This window comes from Cygnus atratus, chromosome 2 (genome assembly GCF_013377495.2).
Source record: "Cygnus atratus isolate AKBS03 ecotype Queensland, Australia chromosome 2, CAtr_DNAZoo_HiC_assembly, whole genome shotgun sequence".
NCBI lineage: Eukaryota > Metazoa > Chordata > Aves > Anseriformes > Anatidae > Cygnus > Cygnus atratus.
This window is the reverse complement of record NC_066363.1, coordinates 22,245,007-22,268,891: the sequence shown is the minus strand read 5'-3', so window position 1 is coordinate 22,268,891 and position 23,885 is coordinate 22,245,007. Positions and strand designations below refer to the sequence as shown.

Below are 23,885 nucleotides of genomic sequence, written 5' to 3'. Positions count from 1 at the left end.
CACAATTAATATTTACTAGTCAGAAAACAATGATTCAGGTTATAATGAACGGGCTGCCCAGAGAGGTGGTGGAACCTTCCTTCTTGGATATATTCAAAAGCCACCTGGACATGGTCCTAGACACTCTGCTCTAGGCGTCCCTGCTTGAGCAGGGAGGTTGCACCACACAATTTGCAGAGATGCCTTCCAACCTCAACCATGATGTGGTTGATTCAGAAACCAACCAGATTAAGAATTTTTTTTTTCCCCTGACAAAAAGTAGTTTTGCAAGTATAAGCAGATTTCTAAAAATGGAGAAATGCAGAGCCTTTAAAAGTTCAGGCACAAATTAATGATGATTTTAGAATTTAATGATACCGTTACCAACGGTATAAGAATACTACCACCTAGCGACTATCTGAAACATCACAAATTCTTGGCATTACTTAGAAAAAGTGACTCCAGCATTTCATTTTTGAAACACTTCTTACATTTCACTTAAGAAAGACAGGAAGTTTAATTAACTAAGATCAATGAAGTTTTGGTTTTAAAACACTGAACTGAAAATAAGCAGGGTAGCTCCAGCTAAAATACAAATCCCACAAAACACAGAATGTAAAAATAAAAGTGTATTTCTCAAAGATTTCTATTATTAGAACCTCTTCAAGCAATAGCTTAAACAACACCCACGCCCAGTCCTCCTTCATAGTTTGTCCCCTGCTCCGCCACAATCCCTGATTCTCAATTTCCTTGTTGATTTCCTCACTACCAGCCTAGCAAGGCCACACATGCAAGGCAGTTAGTTATACTAACGTGCTGACCAGTAAAGCAACAGCCAACACTTGAGTTCAGCACGCAATCTATCTCATGGGAAGCGTTAAGTTTGTTCTCTCTGAAAGTCCTCACTTTTCATGAAATTTTTGCAAACTTCTCCTTAAAATGCCTGATGCAAAATTTGATTTAATTTGTCAGAAATTACTTCATGAAAAGAGAGCAGACAAATGAACAGCAACTGAGATTAGAATAAGATGAATAGTTTAAACGGGAATATGTACACAGGAAATGAGAAGAAAGTTAGGAAGTCAGAAGACTGACATTTCACTGGTAGTTGTACAAGTGGTGGCTTAAGAAAAACGCTGGTTAACTTCTGCCCAACTTGGAAAATTTGCATTACCATATAAGTTAGAGCTCTGAGTGTCACTTGCAAACTACTTGGTAATTCCTGAAGTTTGTAATTCAGTATGTTCTTTTTCTCTAAAAAGATTACTGACAGTAACTTTTAAATAGTTTTAAATTAATTTGAAAATTTTACTTCAGTAATTAAAAGTTACCTATTTAAATAACTGAACAAGAGTTAAAGTATCTTTATGCAACCTCCGAATAAAAACACAGGACAAGTGTAATTTTGAAAATTTCATAAGTGTATTGGCTTATGATAATATTATCACCTATTGTTTTTCCTGTTTCTGTTTTAAGGCTGAGTCTTCTCACTGTTACTTCACTGTGGTCCCTACAAACATGATATGTGCTGTATTCCTGCTTGAATAGTCTCCTTGTTTACTGTACTTTGATTTTTAGCAGACCTCTAGTGGAAATAAAATGTAATTGCACAAAATCTTTGATGTTAATCAGTGAGTACAGGATCGTCAGCTCCAGGCTGAGATTATAAGATATCTAATGACCTGGATCACAGAAAGGGAAACAGTCTCAGGAAGACAGGAAGATAGGCCAATACACTGGAGGCAGGGACGTTATTCAGAGTAGACACACCAGGCTAGATAAATGAACTGTCAGGAAACTTACGATATTCACCAAGGGCAGATACAAAGTCATGCATCCACAATGAAATAAGCCCATGCAGCAGAATTGTCCGGCACTGACTGGCTAGGAAGCAGCTTTGTGGAAAAGGACCTGAGGTCTGTATGAACGAGTTGCACAGTCAGTGTGCCACTACAGCAAAGGTCAGCTGCATCTTGGGCTGCATTAGGAGGAGGACGGCCAGCACATGGAGGGAAGTGGTGGTTCCCTCTCTCTGGCACTTGTGAGACCACCACTGGAGTTTTGGGCTCCCCAGAACAGGAGAGACATTGACAAAGTGGAGCGAGTCCAGTGGAGAACCACTGAGATGATTAGGAGGCTGGAACACATGATGTACAAGGAGAGGCTGAGAGATGAGTTTGTTTCATCCCAAGAAGAGGATAACGTGATGGGGGGAATCTTATTGCTGCCTATGACTATCTGACGGGAGGACATGATGGAGTCAGAGGCCAGCTATTCTTGGAGGAATACAGTGGAAGGACAAGAGGCTGTGACCAGAAGCTGAAACGTGGAAACTCCATCCCAGTACTGGGAAAATACTTTTCCAAGAGAGTAGCGAAATGATGGAACAGGTTACCCAGGTAGCTTGTGGAATCTGCATCCCTGGAGATACTCAAAGCTCGAGTGGCCACAGCTGTAATCTAACTGGAACTACACTGAGTAGGGGGTTGGATGAGATGACTTCTAGAGATTGTTTTGCTTTCAACAATGAATTATTTTGTGATTCTACCATACCTTATATGAGTACTCATTGACTTTTTTTTTTTTTTTAACTATTGTGCTGGGCCAGATCTTCATTTTGTACTTTTTCTTTCAATTCAATTGTACTGCGCTTTTGATTTTTGTTGTTAACTTATTTTTACAAAGATGATTGTCTGAAAGCATGAACACTTCAAATTCTGAAGGTATTCACATCCTCTCCTCTGCTTCTACAAAGTCTGTTTCAGGTTTCAAATATACAAAGCCTGTATTTTTTTTATTTTTACACAAGGATTTTCCATCATGTAAGTCGTTGCTGAAAATACTGACTTGAATTGAAATTTAAGATAGATTCATGCAAGATCTGAATTAAAATGCTCTGGTTTGACTACGTACAAGTAGCGGAATCTCCTTTGAGACTTTTTAGGCTTCCACTTAATTATGATTCCATAGAGGCTGTACTTCTGCATCAGTCTTATCAGAATGTCATTTAGATATTGTATCTAACTCTTCTCACTCTTATTTGCTAGACTTCTTACCAAGGCATTCAGACTGAATTACTGCAGTCTATTATTGATGAGCTTATGCTGGCTGTTCTTTGGTTTCCATCCTTCTCATGCATGCATATTTACTACTAATTTATTTCAAGACCCTTTGGAAGTTTAAATTGTCCTTTCTCCAGGGTTTTTCCTTTAGCATTTCTTGTCGTTTTTGTTAAGTACCCTGTTTTCTCTTTTCTATTGTTTTGACACCTCCTGTCTTTGATACACATGGTAATCATTAATGGTTCTGAGACTTAAGTTTGTCTAGCTACTTAAATATCATATAATGAATTGCATTAGGATTTGCGAACTTGAACACGCCTGACCCTTTTTTTCCTTGCAGTTCTCTCCCCCCTTTATTTTTCAGATTATCTTTCTGGGAGACCTTTAGTACCTTCTTTAGTACTTCAAGTTAGAAATTTTTTATTTTCTGAGAATACTGAACTCTTTTCACACAGTAATACTATGAATTTAGGTTCTCAATTAGTTCTGACCTAAGTCAGAAGTCCAGAACCAAAGCTCCCATAGAAGCATCTGTCTCCCATTTTGGAGAATGGAGAAGCAGAAAATAATCTTCAGCACATTTTAAGAATCTGATAACATATGCCTTGTTATTCATCAGGTCAGTAATTAGACTTAACTGCTGCTAGGACCCCTCAATTTTCTCCAAACCCTTGGGATAACAATAGTCAAAAACTAGCTTCATTTGCTATCTTAAGTTAAGTACTCTAAAGTTAATCAGTACCTATTACAAAGTGATTTGTGTAGTCTATCAAAAAAGGGGGGGGGGGGGGGAGACCAGACTGTACTCTTCAACACTTCTTAAGCAAGACAATTTTGGATTTATCGTCACATTTCCTTTATCAATGCTTTTTTGTCATCTTTTCTCTCTTCCTTTAATCACTTCTCATGTAACTTTTTATCTCTTTGGCTGTAGTCTTAAGCTTCCTTTCTGCCAACACTATGAGTTTCTTATGTTGAGGGGTTTGCAGGTGTCAAAATAACCAGAAAATAATTAGCAAACATTAAGTTTTTTAACTTGGCCTTACGTACATTTTTCTGGTTTGGTTATTGGTCACTTGCCTTAGATTCTTCTGATCAATCAACTACAAGTCGGAAGGTTTGACAGCAGTAGTATATAGAGATGATTGCCAGTACTTCTGAATTTCTGTAGGGTCAGCATCTTATACTAGGTAAAAATTACGAACAAGCATAAAATAGAATTGACTTACTCATTCCTGAACATTCTCTGTCTCCATCCCACACATTAGAAACAGCATGTCCCGTCAACAGGAGATTAATCAAACTTTGGCTATGCAACAGAAAGAGACAGCCTGTTAAAAGTGACATAATTTATTTCTGAAAAAGCAGTTAAAAGAGCTTAAAATAGCCTAATAAAAATATTTTATCATTCTCTAACTGTATAATTTTAATTATGGTGTATTTGTAATTCAGTGATGCTAACACAATGCTAACAACATTGTGATCTCTAACAACACTGATGTAAAAATGTAGCCCCGAATAAGCAGTGAAAAAGGTATGCTATGTTAAGTGTTGCTTTTACCTATTACCAAGTTATAACTGAATCCTTCTCATAATGTCAATATTTTCCTAAAAGAATGCTCAGTTACAGAAACAAAAAACTAGCATGCTCATTTATTTGAAATGGTAGCAATCACACTTTCTAGCCTACCTTCCATGACCATAAACAGGATCTATTAAGGGCTCAGTTGCATCTTCAATTTCGTTTTTTATGTTTTCAATACCCTGCAAAAAAATAATAAATATTTTTGCTCTCCTGAGGAATGAATAGACATTTACTGCAGAATGCAACAGTAAAACATTAGGAGGCTGGCCCTCTTCTATGAGCCGAGACCTGAACACACTTGTTTCTCATGATAGAAAATAGAAACAGAAATGGAAAGCAACAGAATGCAGTATTGAAACAGACTACTACAGAGGCTGATGTTCTTATGTAGTGAATTGAAACCTAAACACATTTTTCTTGATAGCTGATGGTACAGATATACAAGGAAGGATGTTTCCAAAAATCTGTAATTATCCCAGATGAGAAGAAAAAAGACACAAAAGGGATTGAGCTTTTCAAGTTTTCATGCTGCAAATGTATTGCAACATGAGTGAAGACAGCATTCTATCCATTTATCTAGATTTCAACTAGTTTACCAATTGACTTTAGTGTTCACTTTTTTACAGGAAAAGGGTTACATGATCAAATTTTCTGTTAACAAAGACACACACAAAAATCAAATAACCTACAAACCTTTGTCAGTATCACAGAATACAGAAAGAGCAATACTCCAAATCTGTTTGTCCACACTGAATATTGATCCCAAATTGCATCCTTCAGTTCAGGGAAGCTTTTGAATGCTCGTTTGCTAAAGATAAAAAATAACAGAAAAGAAGAACGTATTTAGATGAAGTAGAACAGTGTCACAAAGCACAAACAAGAAATATTAAGACCTAACATGAAACTGTCCAAGTAAAAGCAGCATAAAACAATTGTTACATACAGAATGATGCAGCAGCTGTTCTGCAGTTACTGAAACCACCACAGAGTCATTATTATTTACCCGTTAGAAGAGGAAAAATAATTCTGGAGCAATGTGTAAAAATGCATGTATTTTTACATGCAAACACTAAGCTCAAAGTTACATATATTTGTGAAACAGCCGAGTGTCTTGAGCCAGTAATTCTATCACACGCTGTTATTGAAATCACAAATAGACTGTATGTCCAGAATAATGTTTGCATTACATATTGTTATGACAGATGTTCAGTTCATATACAATGGAGAAAAAAACTTCACCTAATCAGGTAAAAAAAATATTTCAACCTTTAGAAGTAAAGGTTACCTTTCCCTTGAGAACTTGATTTTATTAGACTCTAGCTTTGGAAAAAGCCAAACATTCAAAACTACTAGTGGTACATCCACATTTGGGAAAATACCCTGTTGCATAATAGCATTACTGCCTGGATGATTAGGTAACACCAGGTGATCTTATGTTTAAAAATAAAATAAAGTTTATAAGTTTATAAAGTTTATTATATAAAAATAAAGTTTAAAAGTAAAATAAAAACTGAGGAAGAGTTCCATCAGGTTCCAGTGAAATAATGCACTTGGTCTTTCTTGGGAAATATAGAATCGAATACTGCTTTTCAGAACATACACACTTTTTTATTGAGTAATTCAAAGTAAATCACATTCTCTGCTTATCTGTACATTTGCAAAGTATCCAGAGTGAACTCTCACATGGATATAATACTTGAAATTTTTAAACTAACTTCATTATCAACAGAGTATACAAGGCAAAGACATTCTCTGAAATCCATCACTCAACTTAATGACATGCAAGAGTGCTCATTTCCAACGAGATATACTGAGAAAAATTGAAGTGGGTATCACGAATCCAGGAATTGGGACTGGGGGAGGAAGTTACAGAAATTTAAATATCCCCTTTTCTTCTTTCCTCATATGACAAGAGGTTTAAAGCACAAACTGTAATTACTACTGAAGACAATAATCAGTAGTTATTTCAGTTCTAATTAGTAACATTTTCCATCTCAAGTGTTTTTATAGTTCTCTTGCTTTTATTTTCCTCTTTGGATATTTATCTTTATAACAATTAAAACTCCTCACTGTGAAAACAAAAGGCAGTTGCCTTTAAACACAAACTCACTAGTTAAGCTCTGCATTTACACCCCAAAAAGAAAACCGTAAAGTATGAGACAAAAGAGTCCTCTATATGAAACATTTTTATAAATATTTCTTGGGTAATCCTGAGTCAAATAATAGTAGATGACAATTGTTTTCAGTGCATACATCACGTATTTCAAATACAATCACCTGTGTATGAAAAAAATTGAGGATGAACATCTATAATTAAATATGAACCTTGACTAGCTGTGTTCATTCAGCCAATTTCATGTATTACATTGCTCCAGTTTTATTTTAAAGAAAAATTCTTATGTTCAAAATAATATTCCATTTTAAACTGTAAAATGCGTAACAAACAACACAAAAAACCAACCCCCCCAAGCCCCAAACGTGAAAACCAAATTTAACCTGATGTGTAACACACAAGAAGCTTCTGAACAAAGCTTTTTCAGGGCTGTAAATATTAGTGTTATTTCAAAATATTGTATTTTAAATGTTCCAATATATTACTTACTGAATTAATGCATGAAATCGCTCAAAGCCAAGCTCTTCCACAGCCAAGGCAGCTATACACAAGAGACACTTTTCAGCACTACACATGGCAAAAAATGACACAAGATACACACAGCAAGCTAGTATACTTTCAAGCATTAATTATAATTTTTAACCTGCCCCTGAATTTTTTTTTTAAACTGATTAGTATAAAGCTAATTTACCATAACATTAAGTTTAGACCATACAAATTAGTGAGAACACTATTTGGAGTAATCAATTTATTGAAAGCACAAAGCCACTGGATCGCATAGCCTTGAAAATATCTGTCAAATGCCAAGCTGTTGATTTTGTACAAATCATGACTGTCTCAAAGTCATCAAGCATATGCATGCTATAGATTTAATTTTGCAGGTCAACAAGTATTATTTCCTTGAAGAGCAAGCACAATTATTTGGATCCTTTTATCAATGTAGGAAAGCTGTATTTTTTCCTTTAAGTATACATCTGTATTACTGAAATTTTTGTTTTTCCCTTTTAATGCTTATTCAAATATCATAAATGAAGTAGAATTAGTCTATAAAGTGTTACACATTCTATTTCTAAATTGTTTTTTCACCATTTTATATTAATAATGGTTAAATTACCATTCAAATATTACCTTCAAGACAGAAAAAAAAAATACAGCATTTAGTGTCTTCCCAAGTTCAACACGGGCTTTATACCTTTGTTCCCCTCATAACACTTCCAAACTAGGGAGGTCAAATGAACTTTTAAAAGTGGGCTAATTGTGTAATTATCAGTTTCTGATAGGCATTCAAATATGACGACTGTAGAAGTCTTCAGCGCCCTCGACGTCTATAAGGACTTTATCTTCCTGCTAACGGAATAATATTCCGAACAGACTTGCTTCTGATTAAGGCCACTTACTACTAAGTTTTTAAATAATGTCTCATCACCTAGCTATTGAATTTGACTGCATATACTTCATTAAAGACCTGAAGCCAGCACGGTTAATACTACTGATCAGCTCTTCCCATAGTAATTCCCTTGTAATAGCATTTTATACCTGGTTTATTTTGAAGGGTGCATTTGGTTTGCCTACATACAAATATAACTGACTCTACAAGCAGTAATTTCTTTTTCCACCTCAGGAATACGGCAGCAGATAGTTTTTAATCCTTTAAAAATTACAACTATGAGGAATTGCAAAAATTGGGTTTCTAAGACCAAAACTAGACTTAAAATATTTTAAGACATTTTTGAAAAATATGAAATACTCATCTACATTGCAGAAAATTTCCAAACAGATTTCTTTCCACCCACTTCCCCTATTAACGTAAAAGTGTTTTTATATGAAAAGCTATAAATGCTACAGGAATTAACCCCTCCTGAAGAACACACATCTTTGTAAACAGAAAATTAGAGGGAATCAATCATATAAAGCAATCTTTGAACCTGGGAACTCGCACTACTACAGCCAATGCATGGCCAACAACAATCACTAGTATACATCACAAAAGCAGATGAAAAATGCTACTGTATTCAGCAAGTGGGCTTGAATCCATCTTTTGTTTACACAGCAAGATTATAGGCAGTTTCATTCTGTTACTGCAGAGCAGATGGAAATGGTAAAAACTACTGTTTGAAACAAAGGGAAAGAAGTAGAAATCCTACAGAGAAGTGCAGATGTAACCCAAAGTTGGATAAAGACAGTATTTACTGGAGAGGAGAAGAACAAAGAACAACAGAGCACGAGCTGTATGAAAGCTACAACTGTATAGGATTTCTTTAGAATGATATTTTATGATGTTGTTACTAACCATATTTCCAGGTTTACCATAAACATATCCCCATATGCAATTCCCAAACAGTACTAGCCTGCCACATGGAATTGCATCTGTAATGCTGCACCACCAACCTACACCATCTCTTTAAGTCCTGCAAACTATGACAAAACCTGCTTCTTTTTATTGATTATAGCAACCAAGCAAGAAAAATGTATTCCTTTGCACTATCAATGGTACCATTCCACATTATTAACAATACCTTCTTATCCTTATCTTTGACAACACCCTGTAATCCATATCTTTGTTCCTAGCCTAAGCAGGCAAGTAACTGAAATTACTTCTATAGTGAAAAATAGCAGCATGTAGAAGAAAAATGGAAACACTAAAGAATATCTGAAACTAGTGAAAACACTAAGTATATCTGAACTCAGGTACAATCAAGGATATTAGCATTCGTGACAAAAGCAGACTGCTCACTGCTCATAGTAAACGTAACCTGCTCTTCCTAAGCACATTCCATGATACTAAGGACAAAGTCAGGCAGAAATTGTAGACTTGTACAGAAATATGAAAAATGTACATATGTAATAAAATGGACTAGTTCAGTAAGTGTCAGTATTGAGACCCCCTGAACACACTTGCTATAGTTAAAATCTCTTTAGAACAAGGCAAAAAGGGCAAAAGAAACCTATTGATAGCTAGGCTCTGCCTCACATTTTCTTCAAACTGGAAAATCCACAGAAATTGGAAATTTCAAAGTTACAACTGCCTTATCTTTCAAAGGAAGATTTAAAAAAAAATCAAAAACATAAAAGCGCAGATACAACTTTCTAAATAATACTTTGTCTTTATAAAAAACCCTCACTTTGGAACTCTTATGTGGTGACCTTTTGGGTTGTTTTTTTTTTTTTTTTTCCGATTAAGTTACATTTTAATTATTACTGATTGAGCCTTCTAAAGCACATAGAGCATTTGAGAACAGATGAAGATGACATGTCCCATAAAGAGTTCCAGCACTACTAATTGCTCTAGCTAGCTTCACACATACAAATCTACTTGTGTAATTCTTACTTTGTAATTACACCATAAACGTGAGTAACAGATATCTTCTGTCAAAAGATGCACCTTTATAAGCATGTTCTCATGTGAAGAGCTTTTCATACTTCTCAAAGGGCACATTGAGAACAAAAACTAAAAGAAAAAGAATCTTAACTTTTAACATGTTAGATGTTTCCTACTAAATGATGTATAAATACATCCCCAATGATCACATCCACACAAAAAAATTCCTCATTACTGGCATCACAGTAGTTACATATGACTGGATGCAGCATCTTAGCACAACAGGTGATGTTCGCTTGGTCTTTCATGTCAGTAACTGATGAAGAAATCAAGACATTTGCAAAAAGAGGGTAAATGAAAAATTCTAACCTACAAAAAAATCCATTAATAAAAGAAGGTGATTTGCTTTAGTTGTTCTGCTACTTCAAAAGGCTACTTCTCCCCAAAGGAATCCAAAATATTTTAGAACAGTTTAAGATTTGAAGAGTTTCTTATAAATGCTCTTCTGAAATAAAGCTGCAAGTGACAAGTTGAAATATTCCTCCAGCTTTATGAAGCACGTACATTTTTCCAAATTAAAGTAACACCAGGTCCCAATAAATTCCAAAAACAAATGTGAAAAGATTGGTCAAATTGCTCAAATTCAAGACGACGCACACGTTTATTAACTCCAGTGATAGCACATTTCTTTCAACGAAAAGGACCGATGCCTCTAATTAAAACAGACAAAAATCTCCTACTGCTAATGGAATTACAAAGGCAAAAACCCTTATCTGTATACTAACAAAAAGCAGTGGCCGCTCAAAAACAATATAATACTTCACTAAGTGATAGGTAATTTAGAGCTGAAATTCTTCTTACAAGGTTGTTCCTCTTGACGACTGGATTCTGCAGGACTTTCAGAAATACTAGCGGTTTCTTCAGTTGTTTTTCCTCTTATCCATGTTGCCAGAGAGTATGACTCAGAATTATCAGAGCAAGCCATTTCCAAAATATCACATAACGTATGACAGAGCAGGTTCTTCTGTTCTTCTTCTGTAAAATCAGAAACCTGCATGAGTTCAATTGCTGCTAATCAGTACCTTATATATGCTAATAGTATCTTTTAACCACATTAATATAATGTGAATAATTAAGTGAGCTTATTAATTTTATCTTATTAACATTGTTTTGTGATTGTAATGGACCAAAGACTTATAAAGCTGTCTTCAGAGTATTGTGTTTCAATAGGATTTCTAACCCATTCCCTTTGCTAATAATAGATTTCAATTAATCAAATATTTATAAAACACACAAGTACTGTGGACTGGCATGGACCTTGCAAGTAAGAATTTAGAGTTTAGAGAGAGTTGGGGTTGTTCAGCATGGAGAAGATAAGGCTCCAGAGACACATTATTACAGCCTTTAAACATATAAAGGGGGCTTGTAAGATAGACAAAGACTTTCCTAGGGCTTGTAGAGACAGGACGAGCAGCAATAGTTTTTAAACTTAAAGAGGGTAGATTTAGATTACATATAAGGAATTTATTTATTTTTATGATGAAGGTGGCAAGAGACTGGGACAGGTTGCCCAGAGAAGCTGTGGATGCTCCATGATTGGAAACGTTCAAAGTCAGGTTGGATGTGGCTTTGGGCAACCCGATATAGTGGAAGGTGTTCCTGCCTATGACAGTGGTGGGCAGCCTAGATGACCTTTAATTACCCCTTCCAACCCAAACCATTCTATCATAAAACATAGTATACATACTTCATGCCACGTAGATGGCACAGGAGAACACTTAAATATATTAATAGAACATGTAAATGTTTTATTTACTATTATTTAATTACAAAATTATTTATTTTACTACAAGAACAAAAATTTGTATTATGGCTTGATTTATGAATAATTAAAAAAAAGAGAAAAAGAGGTCTCAGTACCTGGACAGTCTCTCCAAGTAGACTTTTCGCTGGCAAAAAGCCTCTTCAAGAGGAATGCCTTTGATATCAAAGCATCAAATAATTATTAAAATTCATGACAATTAAGTTTTACATTTCATCACAAGCTCTATATCAAAGCATTTTTGCATGCTATTAGAAAAGCTTCAAGCACGTCACCACTCAGGAAGAGACCTAAGTCTGGACTGTTTTACTGATTTCTCCCATTCAAAGTAACTACAAACGTGGCCTTAAGTTCAACCTTATTGAGTCTGAACCTAAACTATACTTTCAATTCACAGAGTACATATTTAAACAGCTCCAGACCCATGGGACTACAGTATTGGAGGCACAAATATTTTGCAACATATAACTGAGGAGTACAAGACAACGCTAGTCAGAGATCAAAAATTCTTTGAGTATTTCCAAAACGCACTGATTCAACCATTACAAGTTGTAAGTTGAAGATCACATTAAAGAAAACCTATATATGTCTACATCCCTGCTTTGCTTTTCATTAACACCAACATTGCTCAAATAACCACAATGCCTATAAAAAAACTTTGACACAGGTACTGCTCTTCTTAAGGTCAAGGAATTTGACAGAAAAGAAAGTATTAAGATTTCATTTCTATCTAATCTTTTACTTTTCCCCTTCATCTTGCATTCCCCATTTTAAAGTTGCCTCTCCTTGGTTCATCCCGCTGTACCTCCTCAAACGAATCCCATTTGGCACACACAGCTCAGAATGAGATCAGCTCTGCCTTATCTTGTGCTGAATATTGGTTTCCTCCATACTGTAATTATGAAATTAGCTGATTTACAATTACTTTTGGTATTTCAGATCCACATACATTGAGAACAGAACAAAATTTGGGCTTATTAATCTTAATAATTCCTGTAATAAATGCATCTTACCTGTACTGGTGCAATCACTGCACAAGGGCCACCTTCAAATTGCTCTAACGCAGTTGATTCGGATTCACTGAAGACAAATCCTGTCAAATGAAAGATGATGGTATTTAGTGAAATATATAAGCAATCATTTATATATATTCCTTCCCTAAAAGAAAGAACATTTGATTTATTAACTTTTAAAGATCAAACAAGTTTTCAAGATTTTTTTTTCCCCTATCATGCAGCAGAACGTGGTTAAACTATCTGAAAAGATAAAAAGATGGTAACAGGTGAATAGAAAAATGAATATATCTCAACAATCACATCATGACAACTGCTAGAGTTTTTTTTTTTTTTTTAACAGTAAAACTGTCACTGGAGTATGTGCGGCTAAACACTTAATACAATTTTTAATTTATTATTTCTTACTAATCAACTAAAATTTGTTTGTAAGTGATATTTTTGTCCTGCATATGTAAAAAAGTCACCTTCGGAGCTTCACTGAACACGTATAATGCATTTCTATTCTCTATGAAGAACATGTTACGCCTCTCACTGATCTCATTTTCGGCCTATCAGTGCTTCCTATTGAGGTTGAAATAGGTTGAGTAACTCAAATATTCACTTGTAACCACAGAAACAAACTTCTTACTGGTAGTGTTTTGCAGTAGATACACTGTATCTATCAAGATGCAAGATTACCTATTTTCCCCCTCCATCTTTGAAGTCAGAATTATTTTACAGTCACATAATAGAGCAAATGCTTGAGCCACTATTGCAGAATTATTTATCACTTTGCTCTTAAACTTCTCTTCAACAGTTGTTGATTCGTAGCTTGCATTTCTCATAGATAAAAGCATATACACAATTACCTCAATGAAGCTGATGCATAACAACTCACAGTGAGCAGCATTTTGCATTATTTAAGTTCTAGTAGCATTGTGCTAAAGTGACTCTAGTTCATTACAATCTAGAAGCCATGCAACTGTAGTCAGCAACTAACCAGCAAACGTAAGCAAGTGGGGACAGGAAGAAAAAGGGATACACATGCATATTTTCTCAGCAGTGCCAGTCTCAGCAGAATATTCAGCACATATTTCCCACAGTTTCTCCTTTCCCCTACTCTGTATCATTACACCCTGCCGCATCAGAAGTGTCCCCAACTCCTAGATGTGAATTTGAACTTGGGGAACCTGTCCCTCCCAGTGCAGACTTCAGTACTTCTGCAGGACAGGTACCTCATCCCAAGCAGCACAAGGAAGGACTACCGTTATGTCTGTGAGGCCAGATTCAGCACAGAAATGGCAGCTATTCAACAACAGTGTGAAAAAAAAATGAGACAGATCAGCGTAGCCATAGCTCTTCAAAAGTGGGCCTTCCCCTGTATCTGACAGGGAGGCTGCGACTTTTTTTTTTTAACCAAATGTGCACATGTGCATTACAATGATGTCCTTTAATATCCAAGTCTCAGCTGCTTGTCACGCCTACTAAGTTAGATCCAGCATCACCAAATTTAGCAGTGATGCTGCATTAATCCGTACTTCAAAGTTTGCCCTAGTGTGATTTCATTCCCCCGTTAACATGCCCTAACAAGAAGTATCACCAGCCATTTCAACAATCACACTTATCCGTATTAAAACTTTAGTTTTCTTCTACTTTGAAGCATTATTACATGCCATCCAAGCACACTGCAACATTTTTAGTTGTTTTAATGATTTAGCCACTGCAGTGAAAAAACATACTTGGACACGGTACCATTAAAGCACACTTAGGAAATCCTGAGTTTGTTTCGCTTTCTTCAGGGGTCTTACAGAAAGCACAAACTGTTGCTGCTTACCCTGCCCGTTTTTGAAAACCATCTCCTAGAAGTAAAGAAAATGAAGTGTCATCAATCAGAGGGAAATATGGGATAGATGATGCAAAACTGCTGTTATGCAGAATTTGACAGAATACAACCCTAGGAAAAAAAAAAAAACAACATGCAAACATTTTCTTTTTAGCTAGACGCTGCTTATTCCTTAATAACTGTCAACCTTCCGAAATCTGCCTAGCAAAAAAAGGGGCTTTGGAGTTTTGGTCTTGTTTTCTAAACTTCTAAACTAAATTTTCTAAATTTTTTTTCTAAATTTTCTAAACTTCTACAAAATCTAAAGTCAACTTAGGTAAAATTTCAGAAACCAGCAGTCTGAAGTCCAAGTGGGTTCAAATCTACCTCAGCTTGCAATCACATCTCCTTGCTTTTTTTGCATAGTGATCACATCTTGGGCAGTCCCCCACGCTTTTCCTAATGATTCACAGGAATGGCCTAGCCACCTTGTAATCTACCAGCTAAGACCAGCATCTCTGATCCAGCCCAATTTCGACTTACTGTCACTCTCAACAAGTTATTTCTCTCATACAGCTCCTTTCACTCAAGATTAAACCTTAAAAGCAAGAGATGTAACACAGCTGAAATAATCTTTTTTTTTCCTATCTCCCTGTCTTTATTCATAAATACCATTATGATAATTTGCCCGTGAGAAATGATTACTTTTTTTCATTGCTGTTTATAATCCTAGCAACTGTTCCATTGACCTCCCCCTTTCCTTCCCCCCCAACACCACTGCCCTGCTGTATCCTTTTGGCTGTGGAGAACAGCAACAACAGTCGATTTAGATTGCTGCCAGTAATCAATGCCACCAATATTTTCTGTTACACCGACTATGCCATTTGCAGATTTGTCTTCATATCCTTTATTCACTACTAACCACACAAAAGAAAGTTTGTCTCCTTAGTTCCCCAAATTTGGCATTTACCAAGGCTTATATTTCTTACAGATAATCCTCAACTCTTCTACGTACATTTTGCCAAAACAAACATATGACTTAGTTACACATAATTGTCTTCTATCCAATACACCACATCATGGCCCAAAGCACTATAAAAAACATTGATTTTTCTATTCTGATCACCGCACCACTTTGTGCATACTTTACTGTCTATTTCTAATATCTATCTATCTATATATATATGTATATCTTACATCCATGCCACTACAGACACCAGTAAGTGTCATTTCACAAAGGATGTGGTATATACCTTCAGTGCTTTCACCCTGTGCACGAACCAATTCTAGCTGAATAAAGGGGAGAAGAGGAGAAGCTAAAGAGCACGTGGCCTTAACCACATCAGAAAAAACAATTTGTTCCATCACTGACCCAGTCTAACTACAAAGATACTGTGCTATTCATTTTTTGTGCTATTCTCTGCGGAGCTGGCCTCTTCTCTCACCAGAGTACTGTATTCCTCTCTTTTGGGGGATGTAAGAACTGCCTGACAGGACCAGTAGAATAACCTGTTATTACCAAAGTACAAGGTTTGCAACGTCTTAATGTTTCATCCTTTCTCTAAAGACAAATGTAGAATGGTAATGCACATTTTGCATACGGCTTTGGGTTTTGAAGCTACATTGTTAATTTAAACTTCTGAAATTTTCTTTGCTGAAAAAAAAAAAAAATTCTTACATACAAAAAGAAATGAGAATTTACTACCGCAGTACCACAAAAAACCTCTACTTACTGGGTTGCGGGTAAGGAGCCAGGATGCCCTGGAAGGGTTTGAGGAAAGTACCCAAACTACCTGGCAAGCTGCCGTTACATTGGGCAAGGACCTGCCAGAAAACAAGGTAAGGTCCCAACCTGCCCGCCTTTCTCCACCTCTGTCAAAAATAGAGCCCTGTGAAACTTTTGTATTTCAATAAATGTGTATTTTTTCCTATGTGAGCCCTCCTCAAGAGCTTTTATTTTTGTTAAGACTGTCACCCTTATCGAGAGAAGGGAATGGTCTTGCTTGTACCACATCCTTACAGTATGAGCAATACCTCTTCTGATTTTCCTCTTTGGACCCAGGCAGCAATAGAGTTTTAGGGTTTACTATTTAGAAAATTGTGTTACAGGGCATTTGAAGTTCTTACTACATCTACATTCAACTACATTAACCACTATGCCTTTTGGCCAGAGAATACAATCTTCTCATTAACTTAATTTAATATACATGTTCACACCCTGTTTTTGGGCAGTCATTGATATATTCTATTTCCCTTCCAGTTTAACAGTGCCAAAAGGGCTGTACCTTACACATAATGAGTCCAACAGTCCCTCGAAAAACGGCACTGCCACCCCAAAGCCTAACCTTTCAATCAGCAAGCCTCATGGCGTGTCTGATTTCCTCCTTCTGGTACAAAATGAAGTTCGCTAAAATAGGAGAAATTGGCAACACCATCCATAATACTGGACAGACACAAAACTTAGGGAAGTCCTAGTTGGAGAAATTTCAAGAAATTTTGGGTTCAGTTTCACTTATACTGGAACCAAATGAAGGAAATTTCCTGTGAAGCAGGAACCCACAGCTCAGGCAGCGCTAACCTTCTGCCAGTGCAGAGCCTCTCTGATCCTTCCCCATCTCAATTATGCAAGCGCTCTGGCTGTTCCCCAGGCCATTACTTCACAAAGGCATTCGCATTCGTCAGAATTTATCCGTTATTTTTAAGACAACTCTGTTACAGAAGGGTGTGAAATAAAGAAATTAAATCTCACAGAGCAGAAAGGGATTTGACCGTCTTTCAGTTGCTGTTCAAAACAGCAAGATGTGGTTACTTGGTCTGTAAAGACAGGATCACTGCCCCAAAACAAATCTGCCACTCCAAGGGGAGAAAAAAGGTCAACAAACATAAAATCAAGAAAAGAAATTTCTCTTGCCTAAAGTGTTAGGTGGCTGTTCTCAAGCAGAACGTCCCTGTTGTTTTTCCCAAAAGCTACTGTTCTCTCAAACTTAGAGGTATTGCTTGTGCTAATAAAAAACCACTTCCTACTGGCTGAACTAGCAACATTTTCTGTTTAAACTGAAGTTTCAGGTCAGTACTTTACAGTACTTGTTGATTTGAAAACCTCAATACTTTTTCGCACGATGTACCAATTCCTGGCGGCAGGTTTGGCTTCTTTTTACTTTTACAGAAGCCTTAGAAGCAGTCCCCAGACCATAACTCAAGAACCACCCACCAGGGTTTATTTTTGCTTTGGCAGGCATTAATAAAGCAGGAGCTTCAACAACAGTTCCACCAACCGACTTGGAGAGGCAGACAAGCAGTAACAAGCAGGTAGAGCTGGCACAATAGGTGTAACCGCTTCCTCCACCTGTTTGCACGATCAACAGCCGTCTATACCGTAACTGCAAATATTATGAAAAATGTATTTTTCTTTCTGATTTACTGTTTGCACTAACACGGAATTCACAGAGACAGAAAGCAGACAGAAATGCAGATGTGTTTTCATAACTAGTAATTATAAAATAAAAAAAAAATTACATAGATAACAGGCACTACTCCTCTCCAATTACCCAAGTGAATTACAAATTATTAAGTTAAAGGCACGCTCTTCAAATTGCTACTTCTATTTAAGGCTTAAAGAATAGCAAATCCTTTCCCCTTTACTTTTCCTTAAAAATACATGTGCTTATCTGGTAAAAAATATTTTTCCCTGGTAACCTCGACTTGATCATGGTCTAATGATATTACAGCTCCAATGATTTAAAAGCAGTGCGATAGGAGGTAGCTCCTCAACCAAGGATGCAATAAAAGCCAATCTGGTGATGTTTAAATATACTAGACCAGTCCAAAGAGTTCCTGGTATGTAAAAACATGGAAACCTAGAAAAGAAAAAGGTAGAACAAAAAGGAAAGCTGGCAAACTACTCATCCAGCTCTCAACATGGAAGGAAGTTAGAAGGGGATCTGGATAAAACAGACCTATTTCCATCGTATGTTATACATATATGCATAAATTGTAGTATTAATACCCTCATGCTATGCTTTTGAAGTTAAGCAATTGTTTTGAAAAGACAGTTCCATGTCCTTTTCCCCAAAGGCCAGTGAGAAAACAGCTTAGGTCATTCTGAAATGCTGTTGCAGTTAAACCTGCCAGACATTCCCAGTTACGTATCTGCTGATCTGCACAGCAGCTTTGTGAATGGAGTCTGTCTCCTGGATCAAAGAAAAAATTGCTCCTATTGCAGGTATGGTTATTTAGGGTTCAGCCCTCCTCCTACCTGCTTCTCAAGTCCCCATATCTATACCAGTAAACACTGAAGTGCAGACCAAGCCTTTGCTCCATATTCCTCTGCGCCCACTTTGAGGATTCTGGTGAGTGGGACTCACAGTGTTCACACGGCAACTTCTGCTGCAAACACACAAAGATTTTCCTTGGGAAAAACCAACAACAAACACCACCACAGAGAAAATTCAAACACAGTAACAGCTTTGCGGTTATGCCTCTGTGAGGTCTGGAACCAAGACAACGTGTTTCAAGTCGCCAACGCAACAAACTGCAGGAATTACGTCTAAGTTTTGAACTGTCACTAACTTCAGACAACATATCCGCATTAGCCAGGTCTGTTCTGCTAACTCACCGTGGATCAGTTGATCTTAGTTTTGACCAAACGCATACAATGGTTAAGCGAGTTTTGTGCATGACTAGGTTTCCCAGAACACTGCTATCTTTACTAAGAAACCGACTGGTTTGAGTCTTACATTCCTCTACACCCTCCCTACTACTTATTTTCCTTTCTAAATGTAAGTTACAGCTCTCAACTTCCAAAGAGTATGAGAAAGATTCATATTCAGAAAGTATCTGAAATAAACACCAGTGCTGTCGCTACACTCTGAAACACAAAAACCCAAAGCCAACCAACCAAAAAAACAAAACACCCACAAGCAGCAACAAGAAAAAACACATACAAAAAAAACTCAAACCAGTTATTTTAGGCAAACATCATTTATATGTCTTTGGTAACTTTTGCACAACTGATGCAAAACAAGAGTCCCTCTCAACTTCGAAGGCTGTGGAAATAAGTGTGTATGTATATATATATATATATACATATACACATACACACGAAAATCAAGCTTTATCTTGGTAAGTCAATGTTCACAAGACTCCTTGGCAGCAGGAAAACAGTGCAGTACCTTTTCAAGATGGAAATTTAAAGTTGGTAAAGGTATTATGTAGCTATACACCATAGTAGACTGAGACTGACTTTTTTTCTCAGCACGGGGACTCCAAACATCACACTAACCTGCTGTCCTGTGCTTTTACTATATGAAACTGATTATACTAAACAGAATATAGCGAAGGGAGCAGAAACGCTACACAGTACAGTTATGGGACTTTGCTTAAGGACAGATGGAAAGACAGGAGATAAGAGCTTCTTCCCAGGAGCCACCAAAGGCCACGAGAGGCCTTTCCATTAATCCTTCACAGGAGCGCAAGTCTGGGGCATTACAACACACAGTTCAACACATTTTGAAACTGCTGAAACTCCATTTATGAACAAGCTGTCCTAAAAATATCAGTTTAGGTAAACTAACATTACCAGTAAAGAGAGAATAATTTGTTGGTACCAATTTTGGTACCAGAGACTGATTGTCTGAATACCACTTTTACCAGCAAGTCTCTGGATTACACCTTTCGATCGTAGTTCTGAAATGGCACCAGAAAATCTGCACCGAGAAGAAATTACGCGTAGGTTGTGTAATTTACATACAGAAAAATCACACTGCAAAGCCCCCAGGAGCCACGGTTATTGCTGCTTTATCTCTGGCCACCTCCTGGGGACGATCTGCACCTGCTCCAACTGCCAGAGAACCCATTAGGAAATACATAAATAAACAGCCAGGGGGACTCCGTCCCAAGCCAATCCCCACATCTGGGGAGCCTATTTGGGGCTCCCATGTTTTTTTTGGAGGAAAAAAGGCAAGTTAGCCTTCCCGTTTCCAAAAGCTGTGGGGAATAAAGGAGCAATATGCCCTTGGGAACAGGCGTAAGGAAGGTTTTTGAAAAAAAAATGATGCGAGAAACGGGTTTCTATCCCTCCTCCTTTCAGCTCCCTTGGAGATTTGAGGCAGAAGGCGACCGAGCGGACAAAAAATAATAATAATAAAAAAAAAAAAAAACATAAAAAAAAACAACACCCCAAACCCCAAACTTCTTTCCCAAGCGAAACTGCTGCATCATTTACCACCACGCCACAGCCTCCTCCTTCCCCGGCCACCCCCCGGGCAGCCAGGCAGGGCTGTGAGGACAGACGGACGGACACACGGACGGACACACGGACAGACAGGGAGGGAAGGAGGGAGGGAGGGAGCTACCTTGCGCCCAGCGGCAGAAGATGGTGTCGGCCAGCCCGCGGGGCCCGGCTTTCTTGCCCCACACCAGCTGGACAAGCTCCTGGGCCGCCTCGGACATGACGGGGACAGGGGAGGGGGAAGGGGGGCGAAGGGGGCGGCGGCGGCCCCGGGGCCGGGCGGGCGAGGCGGCGGCTGCCGGCGGCGGCGGCCCCTGCGTAGGGGAGGGGCCGGGGCCGGGCCGCGCCGGGAGGGCGGGGCGGGCGGGCGCTGGGGGCCGCGCATGCGCCGCTGCTTCTTTTCCGCCTGCCCAGCAGCCCCCGGTGCTGGAAGGGGGAGGGGAAGGGGGGGGGTGCGCGCGGTGCCTTTTGGCGGCCGTTGCTGTGTGAGGGGCGGTGTTGGGGGGCGGCCTTTTAGTCACAGAATCATTGGGGTTGGAAAGACCTCCATGATCATCTGGTCCAACCATCCCCTACCACCAGTGTCACCCGCTAAACCATGTCCCTAAGCACCACGTCCAACCTTTCCTTAAACACCCCTAGGGAGGGTGACACCACCACCTCCCCGGGCAACCCGTTTCAATGCCTGAATAAGGCTTTAAGGCTTAATATCACAGAATCATAGAAACAAAGAAAACGGCGGTCAGTGTGAAGAGTCGTAGTCTTGCATGTGGGCTGGGTGTGCCAAGGGAGCTGTGGAGTTCAGTCAGACTACTAACGTATTCACAGAGATTTCTTTATGCATAAGTTCTGTGGAAGCACCAACCTGATGCATAGGTACAATGCAGTGTTTGCATGAGTATCTTAAATATTTTTACTGGTTTAGAAACAGCTCTCTTACCTAAATTCATACAATCACTTGAAATGATGAGTGAAGACAGCCGTATGATTTTCTTAAACCAGTTAAGAGCAGTGTCAAATGTACATCCCATGAACTTTAGGAGATTCAACTTCGGAAAACAAATAAACAAACAAACTCAAATTGGGTTTATCTAGTTTAGTAACAATTATTTTCCTGCTAGAGATTTTAGAAATCAAGAGTTGGTATTTTTACAAGGGATAACTGCCATTGTTTTTCTGGAAGGTAATTGCCATTTGAATGGGAATTCTTCATGGAAGGATTTGTGGTCAGTGTCATGCACAAGCTCGAGAGACTTCAATAAACAAAGTTCTTCAGAAAGGTGGTAACCATTACCACTGACAAAACTGGATTAAGGATGTTCTCTTAGGAAAAACAAAACAAACCTAAACAACAGCAACAAAAACATTTAAAAGTTTTCTACGTGAAACTGTAATGCATGTGCCACTCAGAACTCTTCATCTGGAGATGAAATTGGGCTGGAATATTGTGCCCATCCATTTTATCTTTATCATACAGTTACTATCTTTACAGAGACTGAGCATATATCAAGACTGTTATATGTGCAATCATACTGAATTAACTGTGAAAACAGGCAGAATCAGTGTGTTTGTAAACTTTATCCTCTGTAATACCACAAATGGATCAGAAGATGGTGTGGTTGTACTTCTGATGTGTAAGCATTTTCAAGTACTTGCACGATTAAGCATTCACTTGAGTTACTGACATCATTTTCCTTCAATACTGATGAACAGAATTGATTTTGGATTTTACATAAATAATGCTTATAATGTCCACATTTTGAGTTTTAGCATGAAGAAAGAGTAACTCCAAACAAGTGAAAAAAATGATATTGGAATTGAAAGCATCATAACAAAATCTGATTCTATATGTATTATAATAAGGGTGTTCTTTAGATTTAAAAATTTTGAATCAATGATGAGCAATAAAATAGAAATTTTCTTGTAGATGTAATACTTTGAGCTTAATGCTAGGTATAACAGGCTTGTTATTGTAAGCATCCCATGAGCAGGAGGTTAATAGAAACATTTCAAAATGGAGCAATGCTACAAGCATAAGTCCACTAACTCAACAAAGTTTAGGCTGTCCATTGATGGTCAGGCCGTAGGAGGAAGAAAGAACTGCAAGTTTTGGTTCTCTCTTCACATTGATGGGCTTGTTCTCAGGAAGAAAACTTCAGTTTGGCATGGATGCTGAGAGTGAAATCCAAGAAACTGTCTTCAGTGAAGCCAGTGGGAAGAGTTGGGTAAGAGAGCACCTTCAAACAAGGATGCCAAGCTCTGCAACTGGACAATGGCCACCGCTATATGGAGTTCAGTGGCGCTACCAAGCAGCACCAAAAGGCCTGAAAATATTATCCTCCCCCACTTCCTTCTCTGGTGTGTTGGATAATCATTTGCATGTTACCAAAAGTCCCATTTGATTTCCTGGGTGCAAACAGGTATTCACATTGAAGTGAATGTAAGGAAAAGTTCAGTCACAGCTTCAGGTGTTGTGAGCCAGAAGAGGTATTGTAGTTTAATGTGCTCTAAGTGCAACAGGTTTACTTTGTCATCACAGAGTGGAAGACTGCTTACCAACTGTGTGTCTGTGATTATAGACCCATCAGTGAGCTAAAAGCTAATACCCTGTAAAAGTCACAATATCAAGCTAAATTGCACCCATATTTCTAACCTTTGAAAGATAAAAGGAAGATGCAACAGAGTTAGAATCACAAATTGTCACATTTTGGTGAAATAAGTTTAGTTGTGTAGCGGTAATAATGAGATTTCAGGCTAATCTGCTATGCTGTATGTTGTATAAGATGTCTCACCAGCTATTCACTCTTAAATACCTCTGACACTATCAATTTGCTGCTAAAAATGTGGTTTGAATGCGGATAAGAGTGAACTCATCTTCAGAGTTTTTCAGTATACTGATGAAAGCAGAGACAGTAATGAGAAACGGTGTAAAATGTTTTGACCCATTTTGATGATGTAG

The 23,885-nt window shown here is 37.8% G+C and overlaps 1 protein-coding gene across 2 annotated transcripts in view; it reads right to left on the bottom strand.

The window, feature by feature from the left end:
• The window catches only part of MINDY3 (MINDY lysine 48 deubiquitinase 3), a 50,534-nt gene extending 29,271 nt beyond the window's left edge, over positions 1 to 21,263 (bottom strand). Inside the window, exons 1-8 of one of the 2 annotated variants that reach the window (XM_035545358.1) lie at positions 21,051 to 21,263; positions 12,894 to 12,973; positions 11,979 to 12,036; positions 10,920 to 11,093; positions 7,229 to 7,280; positions 5,320 to 5,434; positions 4,732 to 4,805; positions 4,271 to 4,350 (exon numbers count right to left, since the gene is read on the bottom strand). In XM_035545358.1, coding sequence (XP_035401251.1) covers positions 4,271 to 4,350; positions 4,732 to 4,805; positions 5,320 to 5,434; positions 7,229 to 7,280; positions 10,920 to 11,093; positions 11,979 to 12,036; positions 12,894 to 12,973; positions 21,051 to 21,147 — 730 coding nt within the window. In that variant the 5' untranslated portion in view covers positions 21,148 to 21,263. Of the gene's footprint in view, positions 1 to 4,270; positions 4,351 to 4,731; positions 4,806 to 5,319; positions 5,435 to 7,228; positions 7,281 to 10,919; positions 11,094 to 11,978; positions 12,037 to 12,893; positions 12,974 to 14,627; positions 14,706 to 21,050 lie in introns of those variants that run through there. The other variant, XM_035545359.2, reaches the window with a different exon arrangement.
• Between the last annotated feature and the right edge of the window lie 2,622 nt (positions 21,264 to 23,885).